General features: G+C 44.5%; 2 protein-coding genes across 12 annotated transcripts in view; one reads left to right on the forward strand and one right to left on the reverse strand.

The window, feature by feature from the left end:
• The window catches only part of TP53INP2 (tumor protein p53 inducible nuclear protein 2), a 28,945-nt gene extending 25,444 nt beyond the window's left edge, over positions 1-3,501 (forward strand). For all 3 annotated transcript variants that reach the window (XM_070485835.1, XM_070485834.1, XM_014831474.3), the window contains exon 6: positions 133-3,501. In XM_070485835.1, coding sequence (XP_070341936.1) covers positions 133-385 — 253 coding nt within the window. In that variant the 3' untranslated portion in view covers positions 386-3,501. The remainder of the gene's footprint in view (positions 1-132) is intronic.
• A 1,145-nt stretch (positions 3,502-4,646) lies between these two features.
• The window catches only part of NCOA6 (nuclear receptor coactivator 6), a 103,889-nt gene continuing 93,410 nt past the window's right edge, over positions 4,647-15,125 (reverse strand). For 8 of the 9 annotated variants that reach the window (XM_070485827.1, XM_044747870.2, XM_044747869.2 and 5 more), the window contains 2 exons: positions 12,374-12,522; positions 4,647-5,216 (listed from right to left, as the gene is read on the reverse strand). In XM_070485827.1, the coding sequence (XP_070341928.1) occupies positions 5,173-5,216; positions 12,374-12,522 (193 nt within the window). In that variant the 3' untranslated portion in view covers positions 4,647-5,172. The remainder of the gene's footprint in view (positions 5,217-12,373; positions 12,523-15,125) is intronic. The other variant, XM_044747873.2, reaches the window with a different exon arrangement.

Here is a 15,125-nt window from a genome sequence, read left to right on the forward strand (position 1 = left end):
AAGGGCCGGCGCGCTATGAATAGAGACTGGCACTGCTCCAGGGGAGGGTGCGGGGACAGGGTGGGAGGCTCCAGTGCTCTTCTCCGCCCTCCGACTGTCTGGCTCTGACCGAGCCCTGCTTTGTCCCCGCAGGGAGTTGGCGCCTGCCCGCCGAGAGCCCCGAGCCCTGCACCACGCCGCCGCCCCTCTGCCGGAGCGGGCTGCGCTGCTGGAGAAGGGGGGCCAGGCGCGGCGGCTGCAGAGGGCCCGGCAGCGTGCCGAGCGCCACGCGCTGAGCGCCAAGGTGGTGCAACGGCAGAACCGCGCCCGCGAGAGCCGCCCGCGCCGCCCCAAGCACCAGGGCAGCTTCGTCTACCAGCCGTGCCAGCGCCAGTTCAACTACTGAGCGTCCGCTGGCCGCACCACAGCCCCCTCGCCGACGCCTGACCCCTGTCGGGCCCCTCCGCCGCAGCCAGTGCGCTGCTCGAGGGGCGCCCGAGGCCCGCCTCAGGCTGGACATCACAACCTTCCTCTTTCTTAAGTGTGTGAGGTGGGGTGATAGCCCCCCTCTCCCTCAATGTCCCCACCTCTGATCCTCTAATCTGCCTCTGAATCCCCCCCTGTCTTTCACCCTTCCTCCTCTGGCCGCCATGCCCAGCATCTAATCCTCCATTTCCCCTACCCCGACACTCCATTCTTCCTTCTCTGGTCCGCGTCCCGCATCCCGCCCTCTGCCCTGACATTCCCCTTCATCCTTGTCCCCTAGTCCTCTACCTCTGGCCCACTCCTGATTCTCAGTCTTTCTTCCAGTCCCAGATCTGGCTCATTCCCTACCTTCAACTCCCACTTTACGAGCCACACCCTATCTCATGTTTGGCACTACACTCATTCCTTCTCCCTTATTATTCATTCCCAGTAATTCCCTCCCAAATGGGGGGGGGGGCGGGGAGGAGAGACACTGAAACTAAAGGGTTCTGCCCTTAGTCTCCCCCTTCCCTCTCCCCTGGGGGCTGGGCTCCTTGGAGTTGCTTAGGCATGAAAAGGTGATGTACGTGGAAGAGGTCTGTGAGATGTGAGCTAGAGGGAGAAGGTGGAGGGAATCAAGGGAAAGAGACAGCCTACTGGAGAGGTAGACAGGACAGACAGGTTGAGAAGCTATAAGGAGCAGGGCACCATGGGAGCTGGCACTGTGCTTGCTCAGAGAGGCCAAACTCTGCTCTCAGGCTGAAGCCTAGAGTTTACCCCCACTTCCCTTTCCTATAATTCCACCTCCCAAATCTCTTCCTGAAATCCAACCCTCTGCAGGCCCTTGAGTCTGAAGGGCTTAGTTAGTATCTTGCTGCCCCATCCACAACATGTCACCACAGGAGTAGAGGCTGGGCAAGGCCCTGCCATCCTGGCCATCTGTTCACATGCCCAAGGTGCTAGAACTAGCTTAGGAGAGATGCAGGTCAGAGGGCTTCTAGGCAGGGGAAGTGCACACCCCAGAGTAAGAATGCAGAGGAATGATGCTGTGGAGGTGAAGCCATCCCAAGACTGACAGCTCAGTCTTCATCTTGCTCTAGCCTTGTATTTCACACCCTGCCCAGGACGGCTAATAAACATTCTTGGGTAGGAGGCCAGGAGCCCCACTGTCCCAATCCCCAAATAGTCCTTATCCAGGTTCAGGGCCTTCAGGGGCCTCTGCTCATTTTCTCCCTCAGGGCTCTCTTCCTTTCTACGCTGTGGGAGAAATGGGTGCCCTATGGTTCCCCTCCCCTCCCCCTCCAGTAAGTACTTGGAGAAGGGAACCCGAATCCCTGGGTGAGACAGAGGGGTCGGGGCAGCCAGCTTTCCCCTTCTCATGGTGAGACTGAATTTTGGGCTCAGACACCAGCAACAGCCTCTTGGGATGCCCCGAGTTGCTTCCCTTTTCCTCTTTCTAACAGTCCTTTTCTAGTGTGTGCTCTTCTTCCTTGAAACTTTTAAGATTTCCTGTTACATACTAACATAAGTCTTCCCCCCACCCCAATTCCAGGTTTCCAGCTGCCTTCCCTGACCCTAGAGCCCCAAGCCTCATGTGGGGTGTGTGGGCAAGGCAGGGGGTAGCCCCATGAATACTGGGATGGGGACAGAGGAAGCCCTGTTGGAGTCTCCTATGCAAGGGAGTAAGCCAAATTTACACTAAAAGCAGATCAAAGTCCCCACACCAGTCCACTAGGGTCCCAGTAGCTGACAACCTTGCTCCTCTCCCCAAGGTTCTCCTTCAGCTAGGACCTAGTCACTTTTATTCTTCCAGCCAACCCTTGGTCGTTTCACAGCCAGCTTAAGGTCTTCAGCACTTCCAAGAACTGAAACTCCCTCCAATTCTTCCTGCCTATTCCTTTACTGCCAGCTTGGGCCTAGGCTCAGTCCTGGGCAGTGCCCAGGATCCTTCTGGTGCGGGAAGAGTGAGACATAGTGCATTTGGCTCAAATTTCAAAGGGCCTCTCCCTTACCCATATTTCTGGAGTCTCCTGTAGTTCTAGAACCCTCCAATGTCATCACCAGGCTAGTTGCAAGGCTCATGTTTTTGTACTTTCCTATAGATTCTGTAGCATTGAGTGTGGCAGTATTTTAATTGTGTATAGATTTCTAAGAACCAACACTACTCAGTCTCCTGCTAGTCTGACTCCTGAAGCATCAGAACTTGTCATACTGTACTGACTGTGTATGTGCCTTTCACCTTGAGCATGCTTCAGGATATATTTTTTTAAACCACAGAACTTGAATACATGAGGGAACCAGAATTCACAAAGTCCTATGCAACCTTAGACAGGAGGGGGTTAGAGAGTCTGTCTTGACTGATGTTTTCAGAGACCCTGGAGAAGTCTGTTCCAGTTTGTGAGTATTAGTTAATGTCAATACTACCAGCACTTTGCCAAAACTGAGTATGTCAGAGGGACTCCTGTTTCTAGAAAGAGTCCCAATTACATCAAAGGGCAACTTAGAGTAATTCCCCAATCTGTCTGAGTGCTCTCTTCAAGCTGGGTGTCACTTTTCAGCCTTTGCCAGTCTGGCCCCAGCAGGGTAACACGTGTGTATGAATGCAGTTTGCTGCTGTTCTGGAGTATGCCTGCTCCCCAGCCCCCACCTGGAACCCTGATGAATTTGTTCTGACCCATAATGTCTTAGGTGAAACGAGGACCCCACCAGAGCTCTTGGATGCCTCCTCAGATCCATGTGGCTTTATGTGAGGGAACTGAATGCAGACATACCTTAGCCCCTTATATTTTCCCTCTTGCCCTGCCACGTAGTTCCAAATGGAACCAACAAGTTGAGTGCATCCCTCTTGGGTGTTTTGTGTTGAGATTGGCTGAAATGAGGAGACTCTGGGTGACCGTGTTGTGACATGTCAACAGACTCAAGGACACAACCACCTCGACTTGGTCATGTGGCATGCCTGTGTATGTGTGTAACAGGATTCTGATTGTTAAACTGTAATGTTATCCTCTATGGGAGAAAAAAATTAATATAAAGAAAAATAAAAATCTATTTAAAGCACATTATGCTTTCTGTTTGAGTAGAGCTGAAGTAGAAGCATGCTGCAATGTCAAGCATAGTACTGGCATAGGGTAGTATTATTAGGCTGGCTTTGGTTCTGGTTGTGTGTGTCATACAGGGAAGGAAAAGGGTAGATAAGCTTGCTGGGAACAAAGGCAGACAATGTTGGGTCTGACTCATAAATAACTACTTTCAGAGGATCCTTATAAGACATATGTACACTAAGACAGTTGAAATAGAGATGAGAATAAGAGCATGACAGAATCACTGACTCATCCTTTTTGTCTCACGCATTGGGTTATGGCAAGGGCAGAGTCACTGCAGGGGAAGGGATGGAGTATATATCTAGCTGTAGGAGACGCTGCAGAAAGCTGAGGCCCAGACAAAGACAGGGCCCCAAATGTTGGAGTCCCCTGAAGTTTCGGGAGGGGAGTAGGGGCAGAAGCAGCTGGTTTGGAGACTACAAATTTTTAGGTAAGAACTGAGCCAGGAAAGGGAAAAAACCTGGTCATGTTGATGAGAAGTCACCCTTAAGCCTGATGCAGATGAGAAACAGGGCAGCCAAAGAGTGGAATATAGTGGACATCTCTGAAGTACAGAACACAAAATGACCGCTTCTATTTGGGAACTACCCCCTCTAACCACAGAACTGGACTGAAGGTAGAAAGCTGACTTAAACTGGGCTAGATTCTTGATGCTGTTACAAAGAATCTTGCTGGTCAGTCTGGGCTTATCTCCTGAATGGAGGTGTAAACACAGTTGTTTTGGAGCAACCCATCACATGCATGGAGAAGCAGAAATATGAGGTGGAAAAAAAGTGCTATTTGGGTTGCTGATGGCTTCCAGTCCCTAGAAAATCCTGGGTGGCCTTTGATCCTCTCTAAGTTGATTCTGTTATCTGCAGCAAAAGAAATTTGACTAATGTATACCAAAGTGCCCAGTAGACTGCTGAAAAGGGCTAGTTTCTTTAAAGCCAAGAATGAGTTGAGTGAACAAACGTGCATTTTTCTCAACTTGCCAGGTGCATCTCAGGTGCAATGAGGACAAGACGGGATTCTAATTCACAAAGAAGGCTGTTCCTATTCATTTATGGTCCAAAGAGCAAGCTTGCTCACCCAATGATCCCTTACCAATAACATAACGTTTATGTTCTAGGACAAAGACATTTATTTAACACATTCAGTATTTCACATTGTACAAACCCTTAGATTCTCTTTATTCACTGGTCCATTTCTACAACAAATACATCCAAAACACTATATAATAAAATTATTTACAACATTTCCAAATGAGAAGATTCCTTTTGCTCCCACTACTGCTATTCACACACAGTACTTCCACAGCACAATACATCATTAGAAGATCTAAAAATGCTCACCCTGTACTCTAGGCTGCTTAGGAAATGTGAAAACTAATAACATAATCGCATTAGCTCCTCTCAATACATGGTAACATTTTAGAAACCTTGAACTTCATCTTGCAACACCAAGGGGGTTCAACAACTCTGCTTTCCCCATTGCACTTTACGAAACAGGTTGCAGGGACTAGGAAAAGGGCCACATTGTTAAAATGACTAACTGTACAGAAATGGATTTTAAAAAGTCACAGCTCAAAATTGCTCTTTGTAAAATTCACACACATTTACAAGTATCAAGTCGCTGTCCAGCTTGTTTACTTGGACTTTCTTCGCTTGGACTGCACCGCACTGGTTATGTCTGTGGGGGAAAGGAAGGACATGTTCAGCTGAGGCAACTCCTTGCAGCAATGCCTTTTAGATAGTCCACAAGAACCACGGCTGACCTAAGGAGAGCCCTATTGGACTCTGCATCAGTCTCCAGGCCTCAGAAGGGGCACTCAGTATGGAGAGGTTATCAGGCTTCTGCGGGAAGAAGGTATGGCCCTGTACATGAGGGCCTACGATCGGGGAAATGTGATACAGGTGGTGAGAGGTGAAGTGCACATACCTGGCTGAAAAAGTGGGAGGGGAGAGCTTCTTTAGCTGGGCAGTTGACACCACAATCTCTATCACCAGTTCCCAGTACCCGATGAAATGATGGATAGACTGACAGTACTTTTGGTGAGAAATCAGAGTGATGGCTACCAGGAAGTGAATAAATTGTGCCAGAGTGCAAAAAACCAGCCTGTGGATCCTTTTTGAAGCCAGGCCATTGTGTTGCTGTAAGGAACTCTTTGCCATGCTACAAAGTCTCTAAATAACATGACTGTGACCCTTGGTCAAGTGTCTACTGTAGCTTAGCCCGGTATATCAAGGCTGTGGATACATGCAGGCATTGAAGCAATTCAGAGCAAGCTACAGCCAGCTCTGAGCCCAGGTGAGCCTGAGGGATCATGGAAGAGGTGGGAACTAAGTGTGTTTTAATTACTCTAATTCCTCTTGTATTTTCATTGTCTTAATCAACTTAATCTTATCCCATATTTAAACCATGTTTCTCAAAAACTTTCCCACAGAAACATCTTCTGCAGCAGAGTACAAGGAATAGCTTGAAGCTCTCCAAATGTAAATATTTCCTTAGAATCTCATACTGATCTTAAAAATTCACCCTCATTCTTCCTGCTGCTCCACAGTAGATATTTTGGTTTTAATATGAAAACAGTGTTTTTTTCTTCTTCTTCTTCTCCTCAAAGCTCCCCAGTATATAGTTGTATATTCTAGTTGTGAGTGACTCTGGTTGTGCTATGTGGGATGGCACCTCAGCATGGCCTGATGAGCGGTGCCATGTCCGTGCCCAGGATTCAAACCAGTGAAACCCTGGGCCACCAAAGCGGAGAGCGTGCACGAACTTGACCACTCGGGCACAGGACCGGCCCCCACAGTGTTTTAAAATTACTTTCCATCATGGGGGCCAGCCCCGTGGCGCAGTGGTTAAGTTCGCACGTTCTGCTTCTCAGCGGCCCAGGGTTCGCCGGTTAGGATCCCGGGTGTGGACATGGCACAGCTTGGCAAGCCATGCTGTGGTAGGCGTCCCACATGTAAAGCAGAGGAAGATGGGCACCGATGTTAACTCAGGGCCAGTCTTCCTCAGCAAAAAGAGGAGGATTGGCAGTAGTTAGTTCAGGGCTAATCTTCCTCAAAAAAAAAAAAAAAAATTACGTCCCATTAGGAGAAAAAAATGTTTTCTAACACATTAATGTGTAAGATAAATCAGACCTATCCATTTCTGGAAACTAGGCTGAATTTTCTGATGATGCATTCTATGTTCAATGTTCTAAGCAATTTTTCTTCTCTCTTTTGTATCATAAGTATTTTGAGAGCCCAGACTCAAAATGTAGATGCAAAAAGAAAAATTTTACTGCTCTACTAGCTACAGGAATTACTAAGAAATGAGGCCTTGATGACTTTTCAAGAAGTGACCTGTACAATGTTTCTGAGCTTCTACTAGTGGAAATTTCAATATGCTTATCTTCTTGTTGAGAGGACATACTGCTTGTGCCATGTGGTAGAATCAGTCTCTCTGATTTACTCATTAGTCTTCTGCTACTCAGAGGGTAGTTAATCTGACAGGATGTTGATAACGGTGTTCTTTATTTTAATTCCATATAAATAAACTAAGAGTCTTATACAGCCCACAACTCCCCATAATTAACTCTTTACGTCTAACTCTCAAGCTGCATTTTCACTGTAGCAAATTGCAGTAAAACTATATATAGAATTTTGTCTTGACTGAGAGTTCATCCTTAGAAAAATAACTGTTAATAGGTCAACTTTGGGAACTTCTCCTTTGTTGTGATAGGAAGGATCAAGTGGGCTGAGAAACACATATATGGCTGCAAAAAGAGGTGGGGAGTCGGGGGAACAAGCAACCTCAGGCTCTTCCCCCCTCCTTCCTTGCTTGTTCCCATCTGTCACTGCTCCAAAGCACCCAATAATCTGGCAGGCTGCCTCTGCTTCTACGGATGAATCAACGAGTGGGGCCATGAGTAAACAAGTGATTTATGCTAGACACTGCAAAAAAATAATCTTTTAGATACCAGTGGGAGGTAGGAGTGGTGGTGTAGGGTGTACTTTTATATTTCTATGAGGGAAAAAACCATATCAACCTGATTTTGAAATGTCTTGTCACTTTCCCTGGATAAATCTAGCCCATCTGGGTCACAGAGCAAAGTCACTTTTGATGTCTTTATAAATATGTCTGAAAAAATGAGTTTTTTGTTTTTATGGTTCAATTTTATACTTCCTCCAAAATGTTACCACTCCACTGAACACATTGAGAATCCAGAGACAAACTCTTTAAGGTAAGGAATTCTAGGGAAGTAATATAGTGGCTGATAGAACATTCAGGGTATACTTCAGCCCTGTTCCTAAAGGCTGCCTAGCTTATCTGACTATGCATAATCCCACTCCCAAGCCCCCATAATAACACCATACTGTGAAAAAAAAATCACATATTGTTGAAAAATTCTCAGTTTTTTATTTTATTTTATTTTATTTTGAGGAAGATTAGCCCTGAGCTAACTGCTGCCAATCCTCCTCTTTTTGCTGAGGAAGACTGGCCCTGAGCTAACATCCATGCCCATCTTCCTCTTCTTTATACGTGGGACGCCTGCCACAGCATGGTGTGCCAAGCGGTGCCATGTCCTCACCCGGGATCCGAACCGGCGAACCCCAGCCCGCCGAAGCAGAACGTGCGCACTTTACCACTGTGCCACCAGGCCGGCCCCAATTCTCAGTTTTTTAAACCATCAAGGATTTTACAAATTAATGTCTTCACGGATATACAAACAGTCCAAAGACTAATAGTGTAGTTACATCATTTATATTAATATTTTAGAACAAACTATATGGTAAAGAACTGGGTTAATAGTCTTTCAGGTGGTGGCCCACGTATGTCTTTGGGGAACATTTAAATTTATAATTTGATAAGGGCATTTTTTCAGCCTGGTTGCCTCAGGTTGACTTTAAGCAAATTTGGTCAAATCTATAGTACAAGGTTCTATTAAATCTTCTAGTATCTTCCTTTACCTTCCAAGGAATTTAAAAAATTGACCTTGACCTTGCTCGCTTCATTGTGCTTTCTACTCTATTACTTCTAGCCAGAATTTCTATTTAATTGTAAAGAATTCTGGAAATTGCCTTTCAAAATTTGCATGGTAGGCTTCTAAATAATGCTACAAGAGTGCAGTTTCAGACAGTTATTATTCAGGGTTCTCCCATAAGATGTATGTAATTGTGCTCATTTGCCTTTCCACAAGAATAAGATTTCTGTTTTAAGTATATCTGTATACTGTTTTTTTTTTTAAAGATTTTATTTTTTTCCTTTTTCTCCCCAAAGCCCCCCGGTACATAGTTGTATATTCTTCGTTGTGGGTCCTTCTAGTTGTGGCATGTGGGACGCTGCCTCAGCGTGGTTTGATGAGCGGTGCCATGTCCGCGCCCAGGATTCGAACCAACAAAACAGTGGGCCGCCTGCAGTGGAGCGCGCGAACTTAACCATTCGGCCACGGGGCCAGCCCCTGTATACTCTTGTTTTTTGACTGTTGCTTCTCAAGGCACTGGCTGTGGGCAGGGTAGAGCTATCACCCCACTTTGCTGTCAGAGGCATCTTAGGGCACCCTAGGGACACCGACTGCTGCTGCTGATTATAGGTTGCTCTGAACTTCCCTTCTATTAGCATATCTTCCCTGGTTTCAAACTTACACATTGAACTTCATGTTTTAAACTATGGATCCTTTTTCCCAGTTGAAAATATAACGACTATTATAAATATGAGAGTGAATAAAGAATAACAAGAGAAACTAGAAAAATCATTTCTGTTTTAATAGGGAACTCATCCTGTCAGGAAGCAGAACTACTCATTTGTATATTTGTAAACAACACATCTGATCAAGTGCAATTTTAAGAAGATATTCACTGATTTGTGGGAGCCAATTTCTGTGTCTGTAATTAAAAGTGTGTGTGGGGGACCCAACCAACCCAAAACAAAACAACAGATTGCAGGGGCGGGCCTGGTGGTGCAGCGGTTAAGTGTGCATGCTCCACTTCGGTGGCCCAGGGTTCGCCAGTTCAGATCCCAGGTGCGGACATGGCACCACTTGGCAGGCCATGCTGTGGTAGGCATCCCACATATAAAGTAGAGGAAGATGGGCATGGATGTTAGCTCAGGGCCAGTCTTCCTCAGCAAAAAGAGGAGGATTGGCAGCAGATGTTAGCTCAGGGCTAATCTTCCTCAAAAAAAAAACCCAACAGATTGCAGAGTGACCCATCAACCATGTCGGCATCCCTGGACTTGCCCAGAAATCATCTAGCCCACCTGCTCCAACTGGCAGTCTAGCAGGCCTTGGCCAGCATGACGTAAGCAAACTCTGTTCTCACAGCAGGAGCATGATTAATGTCACTGGTTCCCCGACAATACAAAAGTAGCAATACTTTTCATTATATACTCTTATTATACTTCTCAGCTTTCAAGATTCTCATGGAAAAAAAGAATGTTTTTGATTTTGTTTGTGCATATATGATCAAAATCTTATGAGTGCAAAATGGCAAAACCTTTTTCCTCCCTCAAAACTTTAAGAAGTACTGAAGCAGGAAGATGTTTCAGGTGCCCAGCTTGACATATGTCTCCAAGTTTGAGGTGCATAAATTTTAGAAACTAGGCTGATGTTTTGTAATCACTCCCTGGGTATGAGTTGAAATACAATCACTGAAGTTATTTTATGACTTTGGCTCACTTTTTGGATACAACATAGCAGGCCAAATAATATGCATATTTATTCTTTATTTTGGACCCAAGAGGTCTAACACTTAAAAACTAAAACAGCTATAGCACTCATTTCTGATTTAAAAGGTAACATACCCTAGGACAGTTAAGGACTGACAGCCTGAGGGCTTGAGGCTAATGTGAAGATCTATACATAACTGTGATTCCTGGGCTCTGGCCAGAGCTCTGCCATCCTCTAGGAAGACACTTACCCAGCACCCCTCCATGCAAGATCACAAAGCCTGGGAGTCATTATTTCCTCTCCTAAGTCAGTTGCTAAGACTGAAAGTGTAGATGGGGCAGGCATTCCAACATGACCACCACCACCTGGGACAATGTCCAGTTTAAGTATACGGGTCTATTCCCCAGCCTCCTCCTAAAATAGGTTCCAGCTTTCCATCTTTTCTTGGCTGGCAGTTCACTACAGAGTGGCTCTAATTTGGGCATCTCTTCTAACTATCCCAGCTGTTCCTTAGATGAATTCTTTCTGGTGCATTGTAAATGACACCTTTAGTATCTTGAGGCTCTGGGCTCAGGCCAAGTTTCCAAAAATCTGGTGTGTCACATCTCTAAAGGCCAACGCTTTTTTACTGTTTGAAAGGTAAATAAACAGAAGCCTAGAAGACCTTGATCCTTTGGGAAAGTGAGGGGCTAAAAGAATACAGAGGATTGAGGGGAAGCAGAATTTCCCATAGAACTCCAGGAATCTTCCCTTTTGTTCTCCAGGTTTAGTACTCAATATATTGAAAGGTGTGCTCCTTCCAAACAAGTTTCTGCCTAGGAGATGATTCCCAGAGACGAGGAAGAAGTTGTTGGTTTCATTTCTTTATCCAAGGAGGGGATACCTAAGAGGACCCTCCCTGTGGTGTACATGGTACGCCTGCAGAGGAAAGAAGGCCCCTCTCAACTTCTCCCCTCACTCTCTGGTGGGCTGAGGTAAGGTGACTTCTACACCTCTGCTTTATCAATGTATGATCTACGGACTGTGGCCTACTCCCAAGGGCTCTTGTGAGGCATCATGAAATTCCTGCCCAGAAACATGACCTGCCAACGACAGCTGAGTTCTCAGATCAGTGTCTGGTGTCTAGTGTTGGTGCACCCACAACCTGCCCTGGTCCTTCAGGCTGGTGTCCCAAGTGGTACTTGACTGTGTGTCTCAGCAGCCCTGCTGATATCAGGCACTTTGCCAGGATCCCAGCCCTTGCCCAATCTGAGCTATTCAAGCTCAGCACATTTCCTGAGAGGATGAAGTATCATACCCTTCCTCAGATCTGGGCCTTTGCATATGCTGTACCTTTTGCCTAGAAACTCCATTCAACCCTCATAGCCTGGATAACGCCTCCTCATTCTTTAGGTCTCAGCTTAAACATCATTTTGTCCAGAAAGCTTTGGCAGAGGAGCAAAGCATCCCAGCTATATGCTCCTACAGTACCATGTAATTTTGCTACCATAGCTTTAACATTTAACACTGTATTAGAGTCTGTTCTTCCGGCTAGCACGTAATTGAGGTGATGAAGACAGAGACTCTATCTATCTTTCCACTATTGTATCCCCAGAGCCTGGCATGTAGTAAGTACTTAATAAATAGTTGATAGATGGTTATTAATTTAATAATTATTGATTATATACCTCTTTGTATTGGGCATCATACTAGGCATCAGAGATACAGTGGTGAGCAACACCAGACAGCTCCTGCTCTAATAGATGTCTATGTTAATTACCTATCACGTAAAATTATGGAGAGTTCTAGGTTACAGAAGCCAAGGGCAGGTTAATTCAAAAAGGAGATGGCAGTCAATAAAGAAGAGAAAACTGGTAGTGTAAGGTTCTTGAGAAGGTCACAGAAGGTGGGATCAAAGGCACAAGTGGGGGAACTGGCCTTAGACTTGAAGAGGGACAGCTGCTCTGTTATAGTGGGAGCAAAGGAGGACACTGGTAGATTTATGTCTTGGTAGTGAGAGTTGAGGGAGTTCTATTTTCTCTGTGAAGAGGTGAGAGTCTCTGCTGAGAGAGAGGCAAGAAAAGAGGGTCAGGGGGTTTAAAAAGAATAGAGAATGGGAAAAAGAGTTGATCACAGAAACACGTCTTCTCCTGCTGTGATAAGGACCCTATTCTTCTATTTGACCCACAAATAGCACCCACATCCCACTGCTAACCTTTAGTAGAGCTGGAGGCTGAAGCAGGCCGAGAGGATCGCTTACGATGTCCATTTTCCACACTTTCAGAAGCGGCAGTTGGCTCTTCAGTTCGGGAGTTTCTTCGGCTTGGGGTTTTTGACTTTTCAATTATCTCTTTGGGCTCACTGCTGACAGAGGGAAGCACAAAGTATCCAAGGAGGTGAGAGAACCAAGTCACAAAAAAAGGGCTTTTCAGATAGAGTTTCATTTATAAGGCAGCAGATTAAGAACTACATAGTTATTCTGGAGAGAAAATATTCCACCCTGGGACAATGAGCACAATTAACTGTCTACATAACTGACAATTTAAAAGTGAGTCTAGTTTGTTTCAATAGTAAAAATAAAATACTAAAGCATAACGCTGGTGAAATTGTGGGAAAACAGGTAGAAAACATTAAGAACTTGGACCAAAACTCCCAAACTTCCTCACCTGTTTTCCTAAGATAATAATATTCCCATTCAAAAATAAACAGTACCTAAAATCTAGGAAATTACTAACATATGCTGACATTTACTATGAGCCTGGTATAGTCAGATAATGGCATGATACAAGTCACATTATAGAACGTACATGGGAATATATTCACAATACACTGCTGGGTATATTGATTGCCCCTACCTCGATCCCCTTTTTTTAGTATGCAAAGATTTAAACTGGTAATATCCAGTATTGTTGAGGGCATAGGGGCAAAAACTCCTGATGGAGTGTAAACTGTGTAATCCAATGGTTCTCAACAGGAGGCAGTTTTACCTTGTAGGGGACATTTAGCAATATCCAGAGACAGTTTTGATTGTCATGACTAGGGGTGAGGGATGCTACTTGCATCTTTTGGGTAGAGGTCAGGGAAGCTACTAAACATTCCATAATGCATAAGACAGCCTCCCCCACCCCCAAAAAAGAATTATTTGATCCAAACTATCAATAATGCTGAGGCTGTGAAACAGTGGTGTGATCCTCTGGCTCAGCAATTTCACTTCTAGGTGCCTAAGAAAACAAATCTTTTCACAGAGCTCTAATTACACACAAGGATGTCAAAGCATTTTATTTTTACTAATCAAGACAGACCTAAATGCTTAACGATAGTAGATAAGTTAACTAAATCGTGGCACATCCATATGCAGTGATGAAAAAAATCATGTTACATAAGGGTATTTAATGATAAAAACTGTTGATGATACATTGTGGGGAAAAAAGTTACCAACATTATGAATAGTATAATCCCATTTTCATTACAATATATGAGTGTATATGTAACCACAAATGAATGAGTGTGAGATATATACATATGTGTATAATGTACAGTGTTTACATATAGATATAACACTGTATCTAGTGTTTATATATAAAACATTCCATCTCTATCTGTACATATGCTCTGTGAAAAGGACTAGAAGAAGATGAACTAAAATATACACAGTGAATATTGTTGAGTCACAGGAATACTGGTTTACTGGTGAGTAATTTTCTTCTTTGTAATTCTCTGATCTGAATTTCAAGTTTTCTTTTTTTTAAAACTTAATTTTAGTGAGGTAAGATTGGTTTATAACATTATATAAATTTCAGGTATACATCATTATAAACTTTTGTGTAGGCCACATCATGTTCACCACCCAAAGTCTAGTTGCCATCTGTCACTGTACACATGTGGCCTTTCACCCCTTTTGCCCTTCTCCTTCTCCCTCTGGTAACTACCAATTTATTCTCTGTCTATGTGTTTGTTTCTTGTTGCTGTTGTTTTATCTTCCACACGAGTGAAATCATATGGTATTTATCTACAGATGATATTTCTAGAGAGGTAACAATGTAGTAAAGACTAGACTAGCTATTGCTGGTTTTGAAGATGAAGTGGGCCATGAGCCAAAAAATGTTGGAAGCCTCTAAAAGCTGGAGAAGTCAAGTTTTCTTTAATAAATTTCTTACTACTTTCATGGTTCAAAAAACGCATGTTAAAATCATTAGGAAAAAAAGAAGCTGATTAAACTTGCTTGTAAGGCATGGAACTGAAACAAAAGTAACGCAACAAAACAAGAAAACAACTGGTCAAAGTGATGCCTCTTCTGGGAAGTCTTCCATGACCTCACTCCCTAAGTGGAGTTGTCTCTTCTGTCTTTTGGGTTCACAGTCTGTATCTGGCGTTCTAGAGCACCCATCAGACTGTACAGCATGTTTTATTTTAACATCTTGTGCTTCCACTACATTGTGAGCTCTTTAAGGGCATGAACCACGGCCTGACTATCAACTATCCCTACTCCTCCACTGCTCACTCATGCCAGAGGAGCCTTTGCTAGTGGCACTATGGCTGGGAATTTGGCCACACTGTTCATTACCCTAGCTTTATGTCTACCAAATACCCAATAAACCAAGGCAAGTCAAGGAGAGGTGAGACAGGAGCTGGGGTGGATTTACGAGTCAGGGGGATTTACACATCCTTTTAGAGGTGGTGAGGATGGCTTTCTGGCTAGGAGCCCAGAAAATGGTCAAAGCTTCTGAGGAAGTAAGATTCCTAATGAAGGTACCTCTTTCTCCTGGTAAAACAAAAGCCACAGCAATACTGTCCTGCTATTTATATGGTCAATGCTCAGGCAGGTCTGGAAACAAACACCCACAGGGTATTTTTGGTCTGATTATCTTCCTTCTCTAGCCACATAGTTGTATATGCTTGAGAAATGCAAATGAATTCAAATATTAGCCCAATCCAAATAAAACTAGACAGGCAGAGTAGTGTAGTAG

This window comes from Equus asinus, chromosome 15 (assembly GCF_041296235.1).
Source record: "Equus asinus isolate D_3611 breed Donkey chromosome 15, EquAss-T2T_v2, whole genome shotgun sequence".
NCBI classification, from domain to species: domain Eukaryota; kingdom Metazoa; phylum Chordata; class Mammalia; order Perissodactyla; family Equidae; genus Equus; species Equus asinus.